Source organism: Cynocephalus volans, chromosome 8 (assembly GCF_027409185.1).
Source record: "Cynocephalus volans isolate mCynVol1 chromosome 8, mCynVol1.pri, whole genome shotgun sequence".
Classification (NCBI taxonomy): Eukaryota; Metazoa; Chordata; class Mammalia; order Dermoptera; family Cynocephalidae; genus Cynocephalus; species Cynocephalus volans.
In genome coordinates, this window is record NC_084467.1 from 104,450,346 (window position 1) to 104,477,776 (window position 27,431).

Below are 27,431 nucleotides of genomic sequence, written 5' to 3' on the forward strand. Positions count from 1 at the left end.
TTTTGAGATCTCTTGCCATATTGATATACATATGTTTGAGCATATTTATGTACACGTATGTGACTCTTTTTAACCACTATGTGGTATTCTTTTGTAGGAATATACCACAGTTTATTTTTCTATTCTGCCATTGATGAACATTTATGTTTCCCAGTATTTCCATATAATATTCAATGTTTCAAATAGCACCCTTGTACCTGTTTTCTTGTGCAAATGTGTGAGAGTATTTCTTTATACATATGCAGAAATAAAGTTAGTGCATCATTTTACATACATGGTTTTACGGGGGGGAATATAGGTCAAAGGGTATAAAGTTGCAGTTATATAGGATGAATAAGTCTAGAAATCTAATGTACAGCATAGGGATTATAGTCAAGAATATGGTACTGTATAATGGTAATTTCCTGAGTATAGATGTTAGGTGCTCTTAACACACACAAATACACAAAAAAGGTAAATATGTGAGGCAATGGACATGTTAATTTACTTGATCGCAGTAATCATTTCACTATGTATATGGACACCAAAGCACATGCTGTATACCTTAAATATATACAATTTTTAAAAACTGCCATTAAGGAAAAAGGAGTCAGAAAATAATTTGTTTTTAAATATGTTGTTTAAATTTAGGTTAGGAAGGGTGGTGGGTTTTCAGATTCTTTGAGCAGGCTCCAGTTAATTAGCAGCTGCAGCTTCCTTTTCTCCTATATCACCTTTCTGACAATGAGACGTGCTCAGACTTGAAAGAAGGCCTATCTGAAGTCATTTACTTGTCAAACTAGATGCCTTGAGGAGCAAAGAAAATAGGTCTGTGAGCTACAATGCAGGATGGATGAATCATGATTATTAGATTTTAGTTGCCACCAATCTGGACCATAGATCTTTAGTGGTAAAAATGGGACACTGCTACTATCCAGCCAACTAGAGCTGTCATCACTTTCATCTCTGTTGAGGATAAATATCATAATACAAGGTCCTAATGCACTCCCATGTTGATTGCAGCGTTGTTCAAAATAGCTGAGATTTGGAATCAAAGTGTCTACAAGTGAATGAATGGATAAAGAAAATATGGTATATATATACACAATGAATTCTATTCAACTTTTAAAAAGAAGGAAATCCTGTCATTTGTAACAACATGGATGAACCTGGAGGACATTACACTAAGTGAAATAAGCCAGGCACATTAAGACAAATATCGCATATATGTCATTTATATGTGGAACCTAAAAAAGTTGAACTCATAGAAGCAGAGTAGAATAGTGGTTATCAGCGTGGTAGGGGTACGGGGAGATGTTAGTCACAGGATACAAAACTTCGATTAGATGGATATGTAAGTTCAAGAGATCTATTGTACAACATGGTGACTATAGTAAACAACAATATATTGTATTTTGAAAATTGCTGAGATACATTTTAAGTGTTTTCACCATAAAACGTAAGTGTGTCAGGTAATGAATGTTAATTAGCTTGATTGAGCTGTTCCACAATGTATACGTATTTCAAAACATCATGTTGTGAGATAAATATATACAATTTTTATTTTTTAATTAAAAAATTAAATTAAATTATAAAACAAGACAAGTAGCAAAATAATAATAATAATAATAAAAGGACCTAATGGGCTCTGCTTTGAATTGCATTAGTGTTCTTTGGCTGGCTGACTTGATCAAAAAAATATTTTTCTTATGTGTGTGTTCAGCCATCAGTAAGGATTCTACTTATCTTATGCTAAAGAGTTATAAAATATCATCATGTGTTTGAAAAATAAAACTCACTTGTTTCTTGGTAATCTGGATAAATAAGATGATCTTCATAAACTTGATAAAAGGTTGTGATTCTGGTACCATCAGCATGATCCACTATCCGCGTACCATCTTTCTTTTCAACAATGACCACTTTGTCTTGTCGAGTTGTCATAACCTGAACATGTAAACAGAGCATAATCATTTCACCAAGTGGTTAATCCTAGTGCACTTATTTTTATGCCCCATTGAAACAAATATGGCACCACCAAAATCCTGGTTATATAATCCAAGAGAAAGTTTTATCTCATCTACCTGATCTGACCCTTACAACAATCTTGAGAGGCAGGCAGTGATGCCTCCATTTTATAGATGAGGAAAGTTAGGCTTAGAGAAGTTGAGAAACTTGCTCATGGTCTCTCAACACGTAGGTGTCAGTAATCCCTTCTGGTCAGGTGGAGAGTATTACTGTGGAAAATGGATAGAAGGTCTGAGAAGAAAAAAATAGTTGTATCACCCAGGACAGAAAGACAAAAGACAGCCACTTTGTCAGCCCAGTATGTTCCAGGTCTATTACAATGCAATCCAACTGAAGACAAATTTATGTAGTGCTGACTGTGTGTCCTATAGCTGTTGTACAAGACTCAAGTTCAATTCCCTATTTTCTAGGAGTAATAGACTCAGAAGGGGGATATTCATTAAGAAAGTTAGTAAAGGTGCCATTTGAAGGACCACTGGTATCTGTAGTGAGAGTTCTGACCTGGTCTGGCCCCTGAGTGAGGAAGGGCTGCTGAGCTTGGACATGGTGTGTCTGTGCAGAGAGGCAGCATGAGGGTGGCATGTGCTAAAGACCAAGGATACCAGGGAGGGCTGGGGAGGTGGCAGGAGATGAGACCAGGAGGCTAGGGGCCAAGTCGGAGGGGGCTTTAAGCCATATTAAGGACTTCAAACTTTATCCTAAGGGGAATAAACCACACTGAAGGGTTTTAAATATACAGACTAAAGTAGGAATCTCAGAAACAATTCAGGTAATGGCAAGTCATTCAGTCTGAAAGAATAATCAGCCCCTTGTACACTGTAGCTAAACAGCTGACTTGTTATGAACTGAATGTTTATGCCCCCCCCAATTCGTGTGTTGAAATTATAACCCCAAAGCTGATGATATTAGGAGGTGGTGTCTTTGGGGGATGATTATATCTACCCTCATGAGTGGGATTAATACCTTTATAAAAGGGACCCCAGGGAGCTCTTGCACTCTCTTTCCACCACGTGAGGATACAAGGAGAACACCACAATTTGCAACCCCAAGAGGGCACTAACTAGACTGGTCCCTGCTGGCACCCTGATCTTGAAGACTTCCAGACTCCAGATTGCTAGAAATAAATTTCTGTTGCTTACAAGCCACCCAGTCTATACCACTTTGTTATAGCAGCCTGAACTGACTAAGATCCTAATGCTCTAACCTCGTGCGTGCGTGTGTGTGTGTGTGTGTGTGTGTGTGTATGTGTCTACAGATGTGGTGGACACAGAGGTGTTCACCCAGATCCTCTTTGAGAAAGGACTTGCTGCCCAGCAGCAGGGAGTGCAGTTAACAAACAGTCACCAGCTCTCAGCTTTTTCAGCATCTGCCTCAGCTGCAGAGTGGATGCTTCACTAGCTCACATCCTTCACAGGTAGCTGCATCCAGAGACTGAGGGAGGTGGGGGTCTATGGGTATGGTCACATCTACCAGATTTGGGACATTAGGACAGGCAATACTTGCTCCTGACCTCCCTACTGGGTTGACCTTGGCTTTGCTGTGTTTGCCCTACTGTTCAGCTTCCTCCTCTTCCCATTCCTGCCTTCCCCCTTCCTTTCACAGATGGTGTCCCTAATAAATTTCTTGCACCCCAAACTCTACCAGAGTGTTTGCTTCTGAAGAGATCAACCTACAACTATGGTATTATAAATTACACAATGCATATTTAAATCATTGGGCATTTTCTAAACTTGTACTTTCCTAAGTATAAGAAATACAATGATTCGTTGAAGAGTCTGGATGGATGTGACAGTGAGTTTGTTACCTATTTTTTTACTCAAATGTCTAGAGTTATTGGGAGCAGGTGATTTTCACCTTCTTATCTCTTTATGGTAGGCAGAAATTATTATTTAAGAGAGAAATTCATACTGACCTTTATTTTAGGTTCTTATCATTGATACACTCAGCCAGGAATGTATGACAAGAAACACAGCTGTATAGTATGGTGGTCGAGAGCATGAGCTCTGGAGTTAAGCTGCCTGAGTTCAAGTCCCAGGAGTTTCATTTTTATGTAATAAACAAAACCATTATTTTTTATACCACTAATTTGTCACTTAACCTTACGCTACAAATAAAATCTTTTGTACAGTTCCTCTGTGGTGTTGAATTATTGAGTTATTTAATGTGAGCATGTCTTATCTCCTTAAATATACCAGCAGTTCTTCAGAATCAAAGATCATGAACAAATTTCTATCACTCACTACAGATGGACACAACAGAGTAGAGTAGGGCATAGTCTCCCACTTCCAGAAGAAAAGACAGACATGCAAGTACATTCAACGTAAGGAAAGACATCACATCATTACTCATATATATCTTAAAAGTAGTATAGAAAATTTGTGACCTGCCATTCACTTCAAAATTAGTATGTCATTCTAACCCAGTTGTGATCACAAAAAAGAAAATTAGTATTTCAAAATACTCTGTATTTGTTAAATATACCCCTCATGATCCACATGATGGCTTTATATTTGGGAAGAGGAATCCATACATCCACTACTTAACAAATCTTTATGGAAAATTTATTATTTACTGGACACTCTTCTATGAATTGTTTCAGAACTCTACTAATTAAAAAAAATTATAATATATAATAGTTTGCCATACCGTTCCGTTGACAGGATCTGTGGCTTTAAAGGATAAAAAAGGGGCCAAATCCTCTATTCTTTCTAGACCTTTGGTGCCAATCCGGTTTCCTTCAGGTGTGGTTGTATACCAGGTACCCATGTGACCCTCCATAGGAGTTACTGTTTGAACTGTTTCTTGGGGATGTTCATGGATTTCATTCTTATGTGCCATTGATGACTGATTTTTGTGACCTTTTCCTGTAGAAGTCCAAGTAAAATCAAACACAACAATATAACTATAATATCAATTTTATACATCATTCATTAAGTTTGATAAAGTATAAACTACCTCAGACATTATGGCATACACAATTCTAAGTGATATTTATCCATTATACTATTTTTTAAAAGGGAAAAATATCAGGTGATAAACACCTTAATTGTGGCACTTGAGTCTTAACTAGATTCCCATCATTTTCCCCTAAACATTTACACACATACACAGCTCACTCTTTTTGACACAAAAGCCATTCTGGTCAATTTCTGTACACTTTTGAGTCTTGCCTATATGTTCCTAGATCCCAGATTTGGGGTTCTGTACTCTGGCTTTTAAAGCCTACCTTTTCTCTCATATATCTGTCAAACCTTCAGACTCTTTCTTTTGACTTATTGGATTCTAGAATCTACTATATTTTTAACTGTTGGTTCCCCTGATTTTGTTATTTTGTCGGTGATAGATAGGAAACATTTTTCTTCAACCCTGGATCTGAGGAGTTTTATCAGCCAAGCACACCCTTGGCCTCTCATTAGAGGGGAGGAATCTGTACAGTTTAATTACTACACTGACGATCATCTGACATGTCCCTCCCCCCACTACCATCCATTTGGAACTGGAAGATAAAACTTGAAGACATCCTCATGGAACTCCGTGACCAATATCTAAATCCTTCTATCAGGATAGATTTGCTTCATTTTTATGAATAATAAGTTATCTGTATATGGGGTTTGCCAGTGTTGTCTATGGCCATACCACCCTAAATGTGCCTGAATTCTCCTGATCTTAGAAGCTAAGCAGGGTCAGGCCTGTTAGTACTTGGATGGGAGATTTGCCAGTGCTATCAAAGATGAGATAAACAAAGACCCAGAAACAAATTGCAAGCAAAGATAGTAAAGGATTGTTGACTCTAGGAAGATTCTCCAGATGCAGACCATAAAATATGCATCAGGGTATGAATCTTAGCCTAACAAATACAAACTCAACTATTGGGGGAACCAAAGAAGACAGATACATCAAGTTAAGTGTTTTCATTGTGCTAAGATTTAGTTTGGACCTATTTACACTTCCAAAACATTGGCAGGGCATGAAAATGGTATCACTTTCAGAATAGGTGGAGAGAAGATCTTCTAGAAATGGTAGCAAATACTTTAGGAATTATCTTTTCTTTTGCTTCCACCCTTTTCCTCCTCTTTTTCTGTCTTGTCCATCCCTTCTTTTTTTTCTTAAGTCAAAAGAGATGATCTATGACAAGGTCATCTGGCAGAGGGGATACAAGAAATAGAATAAGGTGAGAAATTGCATGGTGTGTGCCTGGTGTGTTCAGACAACTACTAGCAGGCCAATGTAACCAGAAGATACATTTCAAGCTGATTTTGATTGAGAGGAGAGACTGGAGAGGTAGGTAATGATTCAATCAAGTGGGCTTTTGCAGAATGTTAAAGACCTTGGAATTTTCCCTATAGGTGATATTTAGGAACTAAAGAATTTTAAGAGGGATAGTGATGTGGTCAGAAGATTAGTTTGATACTTTTGGCTGGAATATGGAGAATTAATAGTAATGAAAGCTGGAAGAAGAGTCACAAAGTTTTAAAGTAGTAGAAGAGATAAACAAGTACAATTTTGGTACAATTGTAGTTTGGGGGATAAAGTTGGATATGAAAAACTGTGGATGGATTTGGGAGATAAGAGAATACAAGGAAGAAAGAGTCACATGAAGATTCTGAAATTTTAATTAATGACTGTCTTCCATTATTAAGTATATGGGTCAACAAAGCAAGGAAAACTGATGAAGGATCGGACCAAAGACAAAAGGAAATAAAAAACAGCCATGGTTAGTGTTCAATTTTCAGCAACATCACAGGCTAGATAACAAAAATTCCACTGAAAATAACTAAAATTACTGAAAAACATCTTTTAATCAATCTTGAAAGTGCCTCTGAACTGGCAACTATGAACAAGGTCAATGCAAGCCAAGGACTGAGTCACAGTGGAAACCCAAAGGGGTAAAAATAACAATGAAGTTGGCTTTTGCCACATGGGACTTTGTCAAACAGGGTGATTTTGAGAACTTGTTTACTCAGTGTTGTGGGACTTAGAGACAGACAAAAGCCAGAGCCTATTCAAGATGGATGGGGAGTTTAACATGAGAGACCTCAAAAATCTGAGACCATAAGGGTTATATACCCTCAGACTAAGTGTGGATTATTAACAGAAACAAACTAATGTTTTTCCCACTACACCCCAGGACTGCCAGAAGAGTTGTCTGTGTTCAAACTTGGTGCTAAGCAGAGAGAACAAAAAAGTACTTTGAGGTTGTATAACCACAAGCAGATCCTTTTATAAGTTTGAAGAGAAAATTGACAGTGCTTGGGACCCCCAGAAATCGGCACCCCCAGAAATCTCTTAAATTCATAATTTAATTTAAAGTAATTCAAGATTATTTGTTCCCCTACCACCTGCTAAAATATTTTCTGAAACCAAAATCCTTTCTAAAGAAATTCTCACATTTACACCAGCCCAAAGAATTTAGAGTTAAATCAATAAGAAAAAAAATAATCATCTCATAGTCAAAAAGTACCAACGACACCGTGAAACAAGGCTCTTCAGGCGAGAGCCAGAAGAAACAACAGAAAATAGAATTAGACTCACAATACTTTAGATATTGAAATTATCAGGCACAGAATATAAAATCTGTGCTCGATAATGTAATTCCAGAAGTAAAAGGGGGCCACAAAATACGAGTAAAGAGAAGACAGCAAAGAGAAGTCTTAGGTATAAAAAAAGTGATACTGAAATTTTTTAAAAAATTGACATACAGGTTTAACAAGAGATAAAGCATGGTTGAAAAAAGAACTGAAAGATTGACCTGAAGTAATTACTTAGAATGAAGCTCAGACAGCCAAAGCAATAGAAGAGACGTTTACACATATGAGTACATGTTTAATGGAATTCCAGAAGGGGAGAAAGAAATGGATCAGAAACTATATTTCAAGAGATGATTACTGAGAAAATTTTAGAACCAGTGAAAGATTCTAATCTACGGATTCAAGAAGCCCAGTATATTTTCATTTAAATAAATAAAATAAAATCTACATATAGTGAAATCATACTGAGATTGTAATTTTTTTAAAAAAACAGAATATTTTAAAGGCATTTAGATTATCTTCAAAGCAACTACAATTAAACTGACAGCTAACTTTTCAACAGCAACACTGGAAGAAAGAAGAGTATGGAGGGTTATTGTCAATGTATTGAGAGAAAATACTTGTCAATATAGAATTGTATACCCAGTGAAATTATCTTTCAAGAATGAAGCAAACATAAAGACATTTTCAGAAAATATCATACTGTTTTCCATAATGGCTATACTAATTTACAGACCCACCAACACTGTATGTGTTCACTTTTCTCTGCGTCCTCACCAGCAATTGTTACTTTTTGTCTTTTTGGTAATAACCAGTCTAACTGAGCTGAAATGATATCTCATTGTGGTTTTAATTTGCATTTTCCGGATGGCTAGTGGTGATGAGCATTAATTATCTCATATACCTGTTGGCCATTTGTATGTCTTCTTTTGAGAAATGTTCATTAAGGCTTTTTTTTTGCCCATTTTTAAATTGGATTATGTGTGTTTTGTTTTGTTTTGGTTTTTGCTATTGAGTTGTTTGAGTTCCTTATATATTCTGGATATTAACTCCTTGTCAGATGCGTAGTTTGTAAATATTTTCTCCTATTCTGTAGTTTCTTCAAAAAATTAAAAATAAAACTACCACATGGTTCTGTAATCCCACTCTTGGGTATATATCTGAAGGAAATAAAATTAGTATGTAGAAGAGATATTTAAACTCCCATGTTTATTGCAGAATTTTAAAACTATTCATCTTTATGATGCTCACAAGGGACACATTTAAGCACAAATCACATAAAGCGGAATATAAATGTGGAAAAAATTATATTGGTAAAGTATTAAACAATAGCTGGTATGGCTATAATAATATAAGCAAGATGGACATCAGGGCAAAAGAATGAATAACGCATAATTATTAATTCATGAAAATTATGCATTTATTCATGAAAATGAATAATTGCATAATTGAGGAAAAGTTAAATTTACCATAAAGATATAATACTTCTAAAGTTGTAAATGTCTAAAAACCATGTCCTCAAAATATATAAAAGAATCTGACTGTGCTATAAAAAAAAGACAAATTTCACAAATAAAGAAATAAAGGTTAAATTTTAAGGAGCACAGCACTGAAGAGACTATCTATTCTTTCAGGAAATTTACTTCTGCTGAATAAACTGATATGCATACAGTAGATTTAAAAATTCTATAAGAATATAGAATAAGGGTTGGCAAATTTTGGCCTGTGGGCAAATAAGGCCTGCTGTCTCTTTTGTACAGTTCATGAAGTAATAATTATTTTTATGTTTTTAAATAGCTAAAAAAAATTAAAAGAAGAATAATATTTTATGACACATGAAGATTATATGAAATTTAAATTTTAGGGCCCATAAATAAGGTTTTATTGTAACGGAACAGAGCCAGACTTATTTAATCATGAACTGTTCATGGCTACTTTTATGCTTCAATGGCAGAGTAGAGTAGTTGTGACAGAGACCATATGGCTCACAAAGTCTAAAATATTTACTATCTTGCCCCTTACAGAAAAGTCTGCTGAACTCAGGTAAAGATCTGGACAACACAACTAACAAGTTTAATCTAATAAATATATGGACAAAATTATATCAAGTAACCACAGGATATATGCTCTTTCCAAGCACAGAACTTTTAAAAAACTTGGCCATATATGGGGCTATAAACCATGTTTCAACAAATTCCAAACAATTAGTTAACATCACTTATAAAAACAAACTAGAAACACTTCAATGGTTTGGAAATTTGGAAACAAGTTTAAATAATTCAAGGGTCAAAGAAAAAGTTATAATGGGAATTGCAAAATATATAGAACTGAAAAATAATAAAAACACTAAATATTTCTTGTGGGATGGGAGAAGCACTCCTGGAATGACAAGTAAGAATCAGTGAAAATCCATTCCTCCATAAAAATGATGGCAACAATGGAGAAAATTATCAAAATAAATTTTTTCAAAACTTTGGAAAATAACCAAAGAATTGCAAGAATCTGAGGAATAACTAAAGAAAAATGACTGAATCTCAGTAAGAGAAGCTGCTTTGTGGTGTTATAACTTTTTACATTTTTGATGAAATATTATTTATGGAATTTTATTCCATGGATGGAATATTATTCTGTAATCAATAAAGCCATAAAAAGACATGGAGGGATCTTAAATGCATATTACTAAGTGAAAGAAGCTGGTCTAGACAGGCTACATAGTGTGTAATTCCAACTATGTGACATTCTGGAAAAAAGCAAAGCTATAGAGACAGTAGAAAGGTCAGTGACTGCCAGGAGTTCATGGAGGGTAAGGTATGTATAGTTCAGGGTGGGGAAGAGAAGAAGGAATTTTTTGGGGAAATGCATACTGTCATGAATCTACCACTAAAGTATTATAAACAATGATTTCTTCGCGCTAAAAATCCCTGTGCATTTCTTAAAACCCATGGAATATAAACACCAAGAGTCAATCCTAATGTAAACTGTGGATTTTAGTTAATAATAATGTATGAATATCGGTTCATCAATTGTAGCAAACGTACCACACTAAAGCAAGATGTACTTAATAGGGGGAACTGTGAGTAGGGAAGAGATGGGAGTATATGGGAACTCCGTACTTTCTGCTCATTTTTTCTGTAAACCTAAAATTGCTCTAAAAATAGTCTATTAATTTAAAAAAGTGAGTGCATCATTTTGGATGGGACAGCTGTGAAGAAATCTGGGACATGTGTGCTGGAAGCAGAAGTCCTTTGGAACCAGGTTAGGCTTTTGGAGAAGTGGCTACACAGACTAGTTTTATACCAAGTCCTCTGGTGTCAACAAAAGAGGGAGTCTCGAGGTGGGAAATTGGAAAATTATAGGGAGTACAGAACTTTCATTTACTTGTCCAATCAGGACCTTTCTGCTACTACTGAAGGAAAATTTGTTTTACTAAACTTTGAGTAACAAAGTTACAAAAAAAGGAATTCAGTTTGCCTCCATAGAAAGTTACTGGGTATTGAAATTGACAAAGAAGATTAAAACTTGGTTTCAGATCATCAAAGACATATGAGAAATAGAGAAAAATTTGTAAGGCATGAAAGACGGTGTAATTTACAGGTTAATTGCTCAGACTCAAATCCCAGCTCAACCACTTGCTAGCTGAGAGACCACAAGGAAGTTACTTAACCTCTCTGTCTCAACTGTCTTATCTGCAAATCAGGGATTATTAAATCAGTCAAGATGGCTGAATAGACGGTCCCCAGCATCACTCTCCCCCACAAATCAACCGATTTACTGCTATTAAAAAGCAATGACAGCCAAGCTGGGGCCACTAGAGCTCAGGGGAAGAGGAGAGACCTACAGAGATCACGAAGGCAGGAGAAGCCACGATGAAAGAAAGAAAGGACCACTCCAAATGTTTGGAGCTCTGGCCACTTCAAGGCTGGCCCTGGTGAGCACACAGAGCATGAGCTGGCAAAAGCTTCAGCTGTGCCCTTTGTATGAAGTCACTTGGAGGTGGCAGGAAAGAAGAGGACCTTGGTGGCTCCCAGGCCAGCAAGAACATGAACAGGTTTCCTGTAGACCCATGTATGAGCGAGGAGCCATAGACAACTGAAAAAAGAAGCCACTCAGAGCCTGGTAAGTCATTGCAAGGGACCTGTGCATGGCCAGTCCTATGGGAAGTGTTTGGAGTGTGGGGGTTGAGGAAGACAGGCCCATTGGGGGAATACTGGAGCATAGCATGGACAGCCGATCTGCCCTCCAATCAGCGTAGGACCACTCAGAGGAGACTGTTCAGGTATATAGAACCACAGGGGGTGCAGTTTGCTGAAAAGATTCAGGCCCAGACCAGAGTTTTCACACAACCCAAGTGTACCAGACCTCACCAGACCCAGAAGTACATACAAGGCCAACAATTGAAATCTGAGCTGCACAAAAAGCCTTCCCCAGGGAATGAGCAGCAAAGCAACAATTTAGCTCAACCACAGGGCTCAAGTGCTGGTCCCCACAGGAAGTTCCCACATTTTAAAGAAATAAGCAAAGGACAACAAATTAGTTCCAGTGCAGAGTTTAAGAGGTGGGAACAGTGAATAATTCAACACAGAACTGAAAGAAAACACAAAATATCCACAGATCAGAGATAAACTTTGACATTAACTAGTAAAGGTCTAACAACACCAAAGAACACCTATAAAACCTAGAAGGACCAGCAGCTTTCTGGGCTCCTGAGCTGGTGCAGTCGGGGGCTGAGTGCCTCAGCCATGGCCCCCAACATGCGCACCAAGCCCAGTGATGACTGAGCTGCTGCTGGAAGCCCCCTGGTCTCCCCTGCCGGAATGAGGGTGGTGCCATGGGCCTCGACCATGCCCCTCCTATCTCTTCCTCCCATACTATCTTCCTCCCCCTTTCCCTCTCCCACTCCCCTCCAACTGCTTCACAGCATCTTAGAATGTAAAAAAACAAAAAAACAAAAAAACCAATAATAATAATAATAAATAAATTAAAAAATGTATACCTTACAGGGTTGCTGTGAAGATTAGTTGATTTAATAAAAATATTTCGAATTATTCTTGGCACACAATATACATCTAATATACATAAAAATATCTTACAAATTAATACAAAAATGATGATCATCCTAATAGTAAACCAAGAAAAGATGTGAATAGAAAATTCACAAAAGGAAAGAAAGCCAAGTAAACATCTTTAAATATTTAACCTCTCAGTAATCAAAGAAATGCAAATTAACATAATAATAAGATGCATTAGTTATCTATCAAATTCAATAAGATTAAAAGAATGGTAATATCTGGCATTGGCAAGGGTATGAGGAAGTAGACATTTTCATAGCATACTGGTGGTAAGGGTGTAAATTGGAAATACCTCTCAGGACAGCAATCTTGCAATTTAGATTATGGCAGACACTGTTGGTTGCTTACTCAGCTGCTATTCACCATATTTTTCCTTATGCTCTTCTCGTGAGAAAAAGGTCAAAAGTGTCAGATACTTGCTTTTCCAGCCGAGGTCCCCAACCAGGTCTAGTCAATGAGATATAAGGAGAGGTCTGTTGGGGTTGGGGGATAGGGGTGAGAATATTTTCCTCCCTGATAAAGAGAGACACTTGAAGAAATCTCTTGTAATCACCCTCTTTCCTTTCTGCTTCAGAAGCTGCTATGTGAGGACTTCATGTCTGGAGAAACTATGAAGAAAAGGTCAAGAGGATCACAGAGCTGCCTGCTTAGAATCCTGACATCGTTCATCTGCTTAACCAATCCTAACAGCCAAGGCATTATAGCTAATGTTGTGTAAGAATATATAACAGCACAGAAAAATGTTCATTATGAAAAAAGCAGTTAATGAAACAGTATGTAATTCTGTGATTGCAGTAGAAATTCACATGTATGTATATATGCATATAAATATATGTTCACAGAAAAACTAGATGTAATAATAATGATACTGAACACTTGTTATGCACTTGAAGACTTTATTAAATCCATTATAAATTGAGAGGCTTCAGCTGTTACCTTTCTTGGTGATGGCAATCTCAGATGGTACTGTTTCTGATTTTTGCTGAGAAATTGAATCCATCAAATCTCCACTGTGAGGGCTTGTTGGCATTTCAGGAGGAGGATAAATAAGTCCTGAATCAGGACTACTGCTCACAGCACCATCTGCAAAGAGAACCTGAAAGAAAAATAAAAGTTCTCAGCATTTTCAGAAGCAAGGAAGAGGCTGTTTAACAATAAACATTGTGTGTCAAACTGAAATAGGGTTCGAAATAATCAAAAGAAGAATCGTTGTTTGCAGACCTCCAGAATCAGCATCACAAAGCATATTATAAAAGGGTAGATTTGAAACTCAGATACAGTAGCTTAACAACTAGCACAATTATGTTATTTCATATTTTCCATTTACCTTCTATTTTGTCTTTTTTTATTTCCTGGTTTTTGTTGGATTGATTTGAGTTTTATTTTTTCCATTTTTCTTTCCCCTACACAATTGGGAAATTATACATTCTATTTCAATTTTTCTAATAACTACATTTAAAATGTTATCACATGTTTAAATGTTTAGTTTCTATTAATATTTAGTTATGTATATTATCTCTAGGAACTATAGATACATCTATCCAGCATCAGCATCTAATGAACACTCCTAATGAACAGGACAAGGACCACCATCAATGTTGCTAATGAGAAGTCAAATGTCCTTCTGATTTGTAGTCTTTTCTAAGTAACTCATTCCTTCAGGAAGCTTTTAGGATGATCTATCTATGCAGTCCTAAAGTTATATGATGACATGTTTAAACGATCTTTTAAAGATAATTACTATCAGTTTTGATGGGCACTTGGTTACCCTGTTTAATCTGAAGTATTTTTTTTAAGTTCTGGGAAAATTTCTTATGTTATATCTTTGATTATTTCCCCCCTTAATTCTCACTATTTTCTCCTGGAAATTCTATTATAGATCTCTTTTCCATGTCTTTTAACTTTTCTCTCCTTCATAATCCACCTTCTTGTACTTCTTGATATTTAACAATTATTTTTAATTTCTAAGAACTCTTGTTTTTCCCATAGAAACTTTAAAAATTGTTATTTTACAGACTGTTAACCTTTCAAGTCTCTGCCTATGTTATTTTTATTCACTTTTAATTATTTTTGTGTAAGTATTCACTCTTATTTTTAGGTGCTATTTCTTTAATTTATTGAATCGTGTATTTTATTTTCATGGGATGGGTTTCCCTGCAAGGCTGATGATTCTTAGGTGCCTGGCCATATTTCTCATTGAGGATCCCTTTTTACTTCTTGGTGGTATAGTGTGTGGTCATAGGAGCTCCTCCCTTGTGATCACTGGGGAGGGATGGAGCAGGGCATATGGCTTCTGGGATTTATGGTCTCTAGTTCCCATTCTCCAGGTAATAGTGAGTTATCTGGGGAACTACCCTGACCAGAGCTTTATCTGTGAAACACCTGTGTTAGAACTTCCATTTTGATTTTTAATTTTGCTGCAGATTTTTCTCTTGTTTATGTTTTAAACTTTTTTCTTGTTTCTCCATCAGTGTGATCCCATCCGACTCACATTTTCTAGGAATTCTTTGACTCTTCTGATCTATTGGCTGTATATTTCATTGTTCTCTAGTACTGTTATAAATTTATTATTTAAAAGTTGTTTTTTTTTTTAATCATTTTAAGGTACCTTGAGAGGGAGAGGAGGTAAACACTGCTCAGTCTGTAGTCTTGGATCATGCATAGAAATGACAAGTTTATTTCCATCTTTTTTGCACAGGTAGTTTTTTCCTCTAATTACACCATTCTTTATTTGTCATTTTAAAATGTGATTTCTCTTTCGAGTGAGTTCTTCCTCTTCCCTGCTATCATACTGTTCCTTACCCATAGCTGGTCTGTCTTTTACTTTGCAGCAGGGAAGGGTAACTTATCTAACATGTTCTTTTACCTGTGTGGACCCATCCAACATATATTTGACAACAGTGCCTTGACTGGTGATAACTCTTGATGCCTCCTGCTCCACTGGTGGCATCACAGTTTTATAGAACTCATAGTGCTTCACCCTCTGGGGGTAGCTCTGACGGACGATGATATCCCAAGTGGGTTCCTCATCCATAACATAATGACCTTAAAAAAATGAAGAAAGCTTTACTGTGAACTGGACACACTGTGTGGCTGGGGTTTTATCTTCTTGCTTAATTATTTTCATTCTTTTTTCTCCATCTGAATAATAGAGCAGTTCCATGTCATGACAGATGGCCCAGATTACTGGTTCTTTGCTGACCTTGTTACATTCAAATGTACTAAATGAGGTCATCTACAAGCACATAATAGGTACATTCTCCATGTATAAGTTATTCTTTCTAATGAAGTCCAGGACATCTCAGGGAAAAATTATGAAGGAAGTAGAGTTTTGCTGTCTTAGATGTTCCCTCTTTTCCCCACACTAGCCTGTGAATACACAATGCTGCTGTGGTATTATCTGGTGGCCCGCAGCCCCAGGGTAAGTCACTCACTCAGGCTTGCCCTTCCTAAGTCATCTATCATCTTTCAAAGTTAACATAATCCCCTCATCTCTAACCACATCCAGATATCTCTCAGTGTTCTGCTGTTAGTTGGCAATCAAGGAGAAAAGCACCTAATAAGCTCCTTCAAAAAGAAAGTGTAATTATAGAGAAATTCTGGCAGGCAGTAACTACTCAGTTTTTACTAACTGAATAATTTCCTCTTAATTTATAACATGGTTTACTGAAGTGAAAGGACCTTAACACAAAAGAATTATCAAGTAATAGTGGCATTTTAAGAACTATATAAGGCTAGTGGGAAAATATTTTGCAATGAGGGCTCTTCATGACACACCTCAAAGTACAGAAGTAATAATAATGATAAAATAATAAAAATTTATTGAGATATTTCTATATGCTAAATACTTCATTCAGTCCACCTCAACAACTCTTTATAGTAGACCCTTCCATTTTCCAGAGTTTTCCGATGAAGAAATGGAGGCTTGGAGAGGTGATAACTTCTCTAAGGTCACATAGCCAGTATGTGGCAGAGCTGGTATTTGAACTGGTCTCTGTGCTCAATCATTTTCTTATACTGTAAAAACAACCACCACTACAACAACCAACCCCCCCCCCCCCAAACAATAACACTGAAGAAAACCCAACCACTAACATTTGAACAATATGTTCCGGGTTAGAAAGTATTTTCTCATTTGATTCCGAAGTCACCCAGGGAAGAACTCCATTCCAAGCTCTTTTTTCTTATATCACGGTAATCTTCTCTCCCTTTGTCTGAAGCAATGAAGACATTGCTACCTTGTTATTTATGTTGTAATTATGTTCAATTTCAATTAGGATATTTGTAACATATATGGGACATTTTAAAAAGATGATGTATTCCAGGCAGAGTTATTATTAACCACGTTGTCTACCGTGACATAAGGATAAATATATAAGGGTAGATAATAAAACTAATAGAAAAGAGATGTGAAAAAGGTATTAAGTTGAGATATGAAAACAGGATTAAGCAAACCAGCAAACAAGCAAATATATCCTTGAACTTGAAAACAACACCCCTCTGAGTACACTCATAGCATCTTATACTTTGGAAGACATTTAGTGACTATCCAGCAGAGTAGGTCCCATCATAAAATACTTGGACCTCTAGGGACCCTTGGAAATAGGACAGAGGTCCCAGGTTTATTTTTAGTAATTCAGAAAGCCTAATGAAAAGCAAGATTAAAACAAAATAGGTTAACTACAGCACTTAGTTTCTTTCCTTTCATCTGGCAAGTAAATAAAACACTGAATTATTTTTAAATAGGCATAGTCTTTTTCTTTAACAGATACATTTTTCAAACATTAAACAGGGTATTTGGTAATGAAGAAAACCAAGATCCACTGATATAATCTAACATTCATAAGATGAGGAAACATGGTCTAGAGACTGTAAATAACTGCAAATGGCCGTATTGTTTGTTCATACCAGGGCCAGCTTTAGAACTCAAGTCCTAGCTCAGTGCTTGCTTTGTTGCATCTGCTACTTCTGTTGCAACAGTGAATGTCCATTTACATGATATTCAAATGCAATCACCAAAGTGGATGTCTCATCAGGTCAATTAAAGAGTCCTACTTGTATTTCCTCATTCATATGAATAGGTTAGGAGTCATATACAGAACCAACAGAGGTAATAGACTCAATAAAACTATGCAGCGAAACATGGAAATGAGGACTGGTCTTCTTCACCCATTTAACGTGTACTTTTTTCTATCTACTTTTGCTTACTGTCCTTTGTTTTGATCAGAGCAGCAAAGTACTCTACCTGTGGCCCTCTGTAGAGACAGGAAGACAGGGTACACAGGAGTTGTTAGGAGCACTGGCTTTGCCATCACTGGGCCAAGGATGGTATTTCAGCTCTGCCACATAGGGGCTGAGTGACCTTGGGCAAGTCACTGAACCCATTGAAGACTCAATTTCTCTATTTTGTAAAATGGAGTTATTAGTACCTACCTTGTAATATTTTTATTTTTTCATGTATGTTAAGTACTTAGTGTTTGGCCATAGTAAGTGCTCAAAAAATGGTCATAATTATTGTTCTCCTTATTTGAAAATAGCCCATTGCTCTTTATCAACAAGAAGCATGTTTAGCTGACAGGGAAATACACAATGTCCAGAGGTGATTTAGCTGTTTTCTGTGTGAGTTTTTGTCTCCTGCCTTTCCACCCCACTCCAGCTATCACTCACCTGTAGACTCTTGCCCAATGAAGGTCAACAGGAGTCCATTGGGGCAAGACACATTTAGGTTTTGGAAGGTGGGAACATAAACAGTCTCTTGTAAAACAGGTTCTGGTTCTACTTCTTCCTGTAAATAATTTAGCGAGTGAGTATTTGCTTATCATTTTTTAAATGAGCTATTATTGCTTTTGACTAAGCAAGGATTTGCTGGGCATTTAGGATGCGACTTGCACAGAGCTAGGTGGGTCCTGCAATAGAGCTTGTAAGGACACATGAGTCTCTGCTTTTGTGCAGTCAGTATTCTACTTGTAGAATGGCACATAGACAGGTGAGACAATTAAATGACAGTACCAAATGGTTGGCACATCCTTCCTCAGAAAAGGGCGATATCAGAGTTAATAAGAATAACTGGGACAGGATCCATGGAAAAATTGGTGTTTGAAGTAGGCCTTGAAAGGTGTCTCCATTTGGATGTGTAGGTGTTAGGGCAGTGCTATGGCCTGAATTTGGTGTACCCCCCAAATTCATATGCTGAAATCTAATATCCAATATGATGATATTAAAAGGATGGGCCTTTGGGAAATGATAAAGTCATGAGGGAAGAACCCTCATTAATGGGATTAGTGCTATCATAAAAGAGGTTGCTGTTGCCCCTTCTGTCATGTGAAAACACATAGAAGGCGCCATCTATGAAGAACAAGCCATTGCAAGACACCAAATCTGCTGGCACGTCGATCTTGGACTTCCCAGCGTCTAAAACTGTGATCAATACATTTTTACTATTTGTAAATCATCCAGTCTAAGGTATTTTGTTCTAGAAGCCCAAATGAACTAAGACAAGCAGAGTACATGGGAGACCAAAATGTCCACTGCCTTTTTTGTGTGTGATTCTTACAGTTTGGGTGCTAGCGATATTATGCTATTAGGATATTTGTCCTTATTTTTCTGTAGTGAACATGCTTTTGTAGTAACTAAAAGCAGGGAAGGTTGGGCTGTGTCTACATTAAAATCCTGATTATAGGCCACCTATGCCTGAATCCCTTATTTGGTTATATGTACTCAAGAATGAAAGTTATTTTGTAACTTCCAAACAATTCCTAATAATAATCATTTCAGCTGTTTCAGTCAGTTCTCTTTTGTTAGTCACTAAAACCATTCCAACTGAATGATTTAGTAACTAGTCTTCTACTCTTCTGCCTTTTCTTTGGTATTAACAGGGAAAAAATATGAATTATTAGCTAAAATTTAATTAAAAACACAAAGCAAAATTAAGAGAAAAAAGCTTGTGAAATTCTGCAAAATGGACAAAAATACTCAAAGATGCAAACCTGCCATGTCAGATCTATCATTACACATGAAAACAGTAAGTATCCCTCTTCCTTCTGTCATCATCAATTTTTTAAAAATATTGGGTGAGCCAATTGGTTTGCCATCAAATTAATTTTAAGCATATTACTTGTGGTCATTTTGTTCAATACTTGAACGTTTTTACTTAATAAGGGTCAAGTGGCCTGGCTTGAGAAAACTCCTCTAGAATGGCTATGTAAATATGGTGCAGAGGCAAAGTAACACTTGAATCCCGTAACTTTAAAGAGCCAGAGTCTGAAATCCAGGTTCCTAAGCACTTTTTAACACATTTTTTTTTTTTTGTCTAATAAGTTTGAGTGTGCATTTTATTTTAGTAGTTAGTACTCATACCAGGAGTCAAGATTTACCAGTAGTTTTGTTGCTGTCCTTCTTTTAGAACTCTCATTTGATCTGTGTTCCATTAGAAACATATTTAGAGTCAAACCTTGTGTGTGTGTGTGTGTGTGTGTGTGAGTGTGTGTCCTCTAATAAAGGGTAGGGATAGAAGGTGGACTACTGTTTAACAAGAAGTGTGCTGTCCCTTAGTCTTGCTGGATTCTTAGCATATCAATATCTAATTCCACTTCTATCAAATAGAGGTTTCCATTGTCTAGTTACAGATCTTTGTCTTCCAATTACTTACTTATCTAAATGGAGCTAAATAAAGTGTTAAAAATAAGGAATGTTAGGAACTTGCCCAACCAAAAGCAAAGAAAACACAAGAATCAGGGTGGGAAAAAGGTTGAATTAACCCTTCTGAGCTTGGTATGAATGAACTGAAACAATTTGTATATGACAATATGTCTCCTGGTGTGGAAATCCAACTTTTGTGTGCAAATCCTTCTTGTTCATTCAAAGTTGAAACTATAAGGAATGTCAATGCATCTGCACAATAAAATGCTTTGTAATATTGACATAAGTCACAGCTTTTAAAAAGTTAACATTGAGGAAAAAATATAGTTTGGAAATCCATGGCAAGATTTATTTACCTTTTTCTCTTCTTCTTTTGGGATCTCCTCTTCTTTAAGGGAATCTTTGGGTTTTTCTTTGCCTTTTATTTTTCCTTTAGCTTTGCCTTGAGGAACAGTCACTATAACAGGAATCACTGTTGCAGTGAGTGCCGAAGGGATGTTCAGCATTGTTTCCAAATTAGGATCCTTATCCTCTATAAACAGAAAAAGAGAAAATCAAGTAAATTAAACACTCATATTTGATATATTTGTTAAATAACGTTTACAATTCAAAAATTTATACAAGTTGGCAACATTTTTTATCTTGTTAAATATGATTTATCAGTTGGATAGATTTCAGGGCTAATGTGGTTGATTTGAAAATCAGGACTATAGTTAGAAAATCTGTGGTACATAATACCTTGATATATTCGATTGAGACATTATCTTACATGTTCTTGCCTTCCCATCTATGTTGTAAACTCCTTAATGATAGAGCAGTAACCATCCCTTCATTTATTTAAGAAATTTTGAGAAGATCTTATATGTAAAATGTTTGGAGCAGCAGGAAATAATGGAAAAAAAATTAAAAATAATTACTCATGGAATTAAAACAAAAAAGCTCAGGCCTCCCCTTAAACTACTGAATCAGACTGGAGATGAGGCTGTGAACATTGTTAGAATCAAAATGGAGTCTGTGGGTCAAGCCCTGTCAAAATGGAGCCAGAGAAGGCCATGAAGGGAAGGTTCTTAATGCACCTATGCCTGATAACAAAAACTGTCCCAAAATACTTTGCAAAATCTGCAACCTTACACGAAGGCAACCACATCCTTGCACAAAAATGCATCTGTGAGGACATCTGCCCAGTAACTGCCTGTCCAGCCTTGGAATGACACCACCCTTATTATTGATCTTTGTAGCCAAGGATACTTGCTCCAAAACAACTTATGTAACCCTCTTCATTTTTCCTTTAAAAAATCCGTGTCTTCCTTTACCTTCCTCAACATGTCCATGCATATTCCCATTGCAAGGCTCATTCCCAAATAAATATCATTTTCTTTTAGAGAGTCTCTCTCTGTCTGTCTTTTAGGGTTGACAAGGTCCAGACATTATATCTGTGAAACACTACATGTGATTGTAATACACCACGAAGGATGAGCATTTTATTATATATATTAGATCTGGATGATCCCCTTCACCACTGGGCTCCAATTGTCATCTACATGCTACTGACTCCAAAATTTACATCTCAAGCCATGACTTTTCTTCTCAGTTCCAGATCCATATTTCTGACTGCTTTAAGGCTATGTAGCATAGGGATTACCTTTTAATTTTGTAATGCCTTTTTAAAAAATATGTTATGGTTAGATCCCTCTAAAATGCATGAGAACACACAGATTTCCTGATTGGTTCTTGGTAAAATGACATACTATTTTGTGGTTTGCAAAGAAATAGCTTCTAGTTGGAGAGTTTGTTTATTAAAAATGGGGAAGAGAAATCCTTCAAGATATCCAATAAATGGCTCCTTTATGAGTAATGTCCTGAAGCACACTGAGCAATTCCATAATCACAGGATTCATAAAAATATTCTGTAGAAAACCAAGAGGATTGCTTGGTAAATCATGGTTTCGTTGGCACCAACTAACAGGCTTATTTTCATGGGCTAATTAACAAAGATGATTGGAATACATATACGTGTACACACACACACACATAATCTTACATGCATATGCAATTATATAAAAGATTATATGAATGATAAAGCTTAAAGTGTCAAAGTATTATTATTTGCTATATATGAAAGATTATATATACATGTATACACACATATGTACACACACATATCTTATATTCCTACCCTGCAGGGAAAACTAAGAGAGGCATTAAATCAGAGTATGTTTATTGACAAGTGAGCAGACTGAGGATGGACAGGGGCAGGGATGCCTGGCCATGGGACACAGACATTTTTTCTGTCGTGTTTATTTCACCTGGTGCCATTCCACTTGATCCATAGTAACTTATTGAGAGGCAGATTCCATTTTCTAAGGTGGCAGAAAAAGATCCAAACGTGCTGACAGCTTTGTTCTCTGCATGTGATACTTCTATAAGACAAATAAAATCAAGGACATTTCCATTTTATTCAAAACAAATGTAAGCAAAACTCAGTGAGAAGGCTGAGAATGGAGATCTCAGCTGGTCTGCCATGATCAACTTAAAAATAATTGGTTTAGCCCTGGCCATGTACTCAGGGCTATTATAGGTAGGGTGAAGTTACAAAGATGAGAATATGAGACTGTTGTTTTAAGGGCTTTGGTTTGAAAGGAAGAGAGGAAATAAACTTGTTGATTGCATAGTTATGCGCAGATTAATCATATGGGAAATTGTTCACAAGACTTTTAAAATTAAAACCATTCATTCAAACGCAATTTTTCCACATTTTAAAACAGATTCTTAAATCCCCACATTTAAAATTTCTTACATTTTAAAACAAAATTTAAAAATTGTTTTAGTCAAAATTTTAAAACAAAATCTGTTAAAACACACATTGTTAAGGTATATCACATGAAAAGAATTTGTGAATGTTCTCTTTTATCATTTTATTTTCATTTCACCATAATTCTTCTACTATACAATCAAGGTGGGATGATACTGATTTAAAATGTTCTAACTCATGAAGAGATAATTTCTAGACTTGGAAATTCAAATGCCCAATGGAACGAAAGTTTCCATTCAAGAGAATGGAAAGACAAGCCAAAAACTGGGAGAAAATGTCTGCAAAAAATGTATCTGATAAAGAACCATTATCCAACATAGATAAAGAACTCTTAAAACTCAACAATAAGAGAGAAAAAAGGAAGGAAAGAAAAACCACAGTAATGTGCCGGACTTGCAGGAGAGAACATATCTAAGGTTGCTGGGGGTGGAGATGGGGAGGGGAAGGGAGGTCGGAGAGAGGTTGGGAGGGAAAAAAAATATATAAACTGGGTATTTCTTCCATCTGGCATTGAAACATCTCAATAAAACTGAAAAAAAAAAGAAAATACACAACCAGATTAAAAAATGGGTCAAGAACCTAAATAGACACCTCACCAAAAAAAGATAAGCAGGTGGCAAATATGCATATGAAAGATGCTCAACATCATATGTTATCATAAAAATGCAAATTAAAACAGTAAGATACCACTAGACATCTATTAGAACAGAGAAAATCCAAGACACTGACAACACTAAATGCTGGCAAGGATATATAGCAACAGGAGCTCTCATTCATTGTTGGTGGGAATGCAAAATGATAAAGCCACTTTGGAGGACAATTTGAAGAATTCTTACAAAACTAACATACTCTTAGTGTATTATCCAACAGTCTCAGTTTTCAGTATTTACCCAAAGGAGTTGAAAATTATGTCCACATAAAAACCTGCACAAAGATGTTTGCAGCACCTTTATTCATAATTGTCCAAACTTGGAAGCAATTACTATGTCTTTCAGTAAGTGAATGGAAAAATAAATTGTGGTACATCCAGACAATGGAATATTATTCAATGCTAAAAGGAGATGAACTATCAAGCCACAAAAAGATACAGAGAAAATGGAAATGCATATTACTAAGTGAAAGAAGCCAATCTGAAAAGACTACATACTGTATGATTCCAACTGGATGACACTCTGAAAAAGGCAAAACTATGGAGATGGTAAAAAGATCAGTGGTTGCCAAGGGCTGGGGAAAGGGAGGGACAAATAGGCAGAGCACAGAGGATTTTCAGGGCAGTGAAACTACTCTGTATGATACTATAATGGTGGGTACATGTTATTATACATTGGTCTAAACCCACAGAAGGTGCAACACTAAGAGTGAACCCTAATGTAAACTAAGGACTTAGGTGATAACGTGTTAATAAAGGTTCTTCAGCTGTAACAAATGTGACACTCTGGTGGGGGATGTTGATAGTGGGGGAGGCTATGTCCGTGCAAGGGCAGGGAATATATGGAAAATCTCTGTACCTTACACTCAATTTTGCTGTGAACCTAAAACTGCTCTAAAAAATAAAGTTTATTTTAAAAAAATATGCTTAGTGTTGATTAGGGTGCAGGGAAATAGGCACCTTTATGCACTATTAATAAGAGGGTGTATTGGTAGAAACTTGAGGGAAAGTACTTTCAAACAAGTCATGTAAAGAAACAAAATGGACAGAGGGGAATATTAGTCAGAAAACAAACAAAAAAATAATACATGCTCAGCAAAATATAAATTATGGAAGAGATAGATAAATGCTTAATTAAAAAAATATTTATTTTTCATTATACATATTTATTGGTACAGTTTACTATGAGTATTGTGTGCAGTATGTGATGATGAAATCAATATCATTAGCATGTTCATCATTACAAATCATAATTATTCTTTGTGTCCCTTACCCAATTACTCCCTAGTCCCTCTCCCCTTCCTCCTTTCCCACCTGTAGTAACTATAGGTCTGTTCTCTCCTTCTGATTTTTTTTAAAGCACATAAGGATATTTTAAAAAGCACTTTCTGAAATTTAAAAACATGCTTTCCCAACCAAACTGTTCAGTATCCAGTAGATGAATAGAAGGGGAAGATGGTCACTTTTGAGATTCAAAAGTGTTTCTTGGAAAATCAAGTGAAAAAAGTATTTCAAAACCCAAAGCAAACATTTAAACAGAAGGAAGTCATGAAGAAGACATAAGAGATTTGGAGAATAAATTTATGCAGATTTTAGGTATTGCCAAAGGGAAAAAGGAACAAGTGAAGAAGAGCAAAAATTAAATTAATAACAAAACTTCTACTCCAGAAGTTACAAGACAGTGCAATAGCAACTATGAATCATAAAGAGAAAAGGATGGCAATCTAAGGATCCTTATCATTTAAGATATCCAGAAATTGAAAGAGCATACTATCATGTGTCTCATCTGAAGACAAAAAATAATACTAAACAAACAGCTAACTTCTCATGTGTTCCTCTTTAAAAGCCTTCAGAACCATGCCCATGACCTCCATTTTTAATCCATTCACTAGGCATATTTCTCAGAATCTAATAACCTTTTCAAGGCCCCACCTTTCAATTGCTATAATAATATGTACCACCCTCCCAACAGTCACAGTGGGGGCCAAGTTTCTAATGCATAAAACTCGGGGGACACAATTCAAGCTTTAATTGAATTTGGGGGGAACATTCAGTCACCATGTTATGATGGAGCAAGAAGGTTCTTACCAGATATGGCCCTTCAGTCTTGGATTTCCCAGCATCTAGAACCATGAGTCAAATAAATTTCTTTCTTTATAAATTACCCAGTCTGTAGTATTTGGTTATAGCAGCAAAAAACAAAGACAATGAGAAGAGAATGTTTAATATTAGGGCTAAAACTTAAAACAGGATATCAAAAAATTTCTTGAAACTAATGAAAATAAAGGCACATTATACTAAAATATATGGGATACTGCAAAAGTGGTGCTAAGAGGGAAGTTTATTGCAATAAATGCTTACCTCAAAAGAACAGAAAGATTTCAAATAAACAACCTAATGTTATACCTCAAAAAGTAGAAAAATGAGAAACATCCAATCTCAAAATTAGTAGATGGAAAGAAATAATATCAGAGCAGAACTAAATGAAATAGGTATCAAAAAAGTTATACAAAAGAAATCACTGAAACAAAAGTTGTTTTTTTGAGAAGATAAACAAATTAGACAACTATTTGCTAGGCTAATCAGAAAAAGAAGAGATAAGATCCAAACAACAAAAATCAAAATGAAAAAAGAGACATTATAGCAGATACCATAGAAATACAGTGAATCATTAGAGATTATTACGAACAACTATACACCAACAAATTTTAAAGCCTGGAGGGAATGGATAAATTTCTGGACACATACAAACTACTGAGACTGAAACAAGAAGAAATAGAAAACCTGAACAGAGCAATAAGGAGAAATGAGATTGCAGCAGTAATCAGCAGTCTCCAACAAAGAAAAGCCCAGGACTGGATGGCTTCACTGCTGAATTCTACCAAGGCTTTTAAGAATTAAAACCAGTCATTTTCAAAATATTTCAGAAAATTAAAACAAAGGCCATTCTCCCAAATTCCTTTTATGAGGACAGCATCACCCTAATACCCAAATCAGACAAAGACACTACAGAGAAAAGAACATAAAAAGAAAACTACAGGCCAATATTCTTGATGCACATAGATACAAAAATCCTTAACAAAATATTAGCAAATAGAATACAACAGCACATCAAAAAGATTATATACCATGATCAAGTGGGATTCACCCCAGGGATTCAAAGATGGTTCAACATATGCAAATAAACAAATGTGATATACTATATCAACAAAATCAAATACAAAATCCATATGATTATATCAATAGATGCAGAACAAGCATTTGATGAAGTTCAGTATCACTTCATGATAAAGACACTCAACAAATTAGGTATAGCAGGAAACTATCTCAACACAAGAAAAGCCATATATTACAAACCCATTACCTACATCATCCTGAACTGAGAAAAGCTGAAAGCTTTTCTTTTAAGATCAGGAATAAAATAAGGATACCCACTCTTACGATTCATATTTAAAATAGTATTGGAAGTACTAGCCAGAGCCATCAGGCAAGTTAAAGAAATAAAGGGCAACCAAATTGGAGAAGATGAAGTCAAATTATCCCTGTTTGCAGATGATATGATCCTCTATATAGAAAAGCCTAAAGAGTCTACCAAAAAACTCTTAGAACTGATAAAGGAATTTAGTAAAGTTGCAGGAAACACAATCAATATACAAAAATCAGTAGCATTTTTATACACCAACAATGAACTAGCAGAAAAAGAAATCAAGAAAGCAAGCCCATTTACAATA

General features: G+C 36.0%; 1 protein-coding gene across 1 annotated transcript in view; it reads right to left on the reverse strand.

Annotated features, from left to right (window-relative positions):
* Window positions 1-27,431, reverse strand: part of SPAG17 (sperm associated antigen 17) — a 233,527-nt gene that overhangs the window by 36,333 nt on the left and 169,763 nt on the right. The window contains exons 24-30 of the mRNA XM_063106597.1: window positions 22,546-22,659; window positions 20,596-20,771; window positions 18,269-18,386; window positions 15,468-15,646; window positions 13,538-13,697; window positions 4,651-4,868; window positions 1,779-1,923 (exon numbers count right to left, since the gene is read on the reverse strand). Of these exons, the coding sequence (XP_062962667.1) occupies window positions 1,779-1,923; window positions 4,651-4,868; window positions 13,538-13,697; window positions 15,468-15,646; window positions 18,269-18,386; window positions 20,596-20,771; window positions 22,546-22,659 (1,110 nt within the window). The remainder of the gene's footprint in view (window positions 1-1,778; window positions 1,924-4,650; window positions 4,869-13,537; window positions 13,698-15,467; window positions 15,647-18,268; window positions 18,387-20,595; window positions 20,772-22,545; window positions 22,660-27,431) is intronic.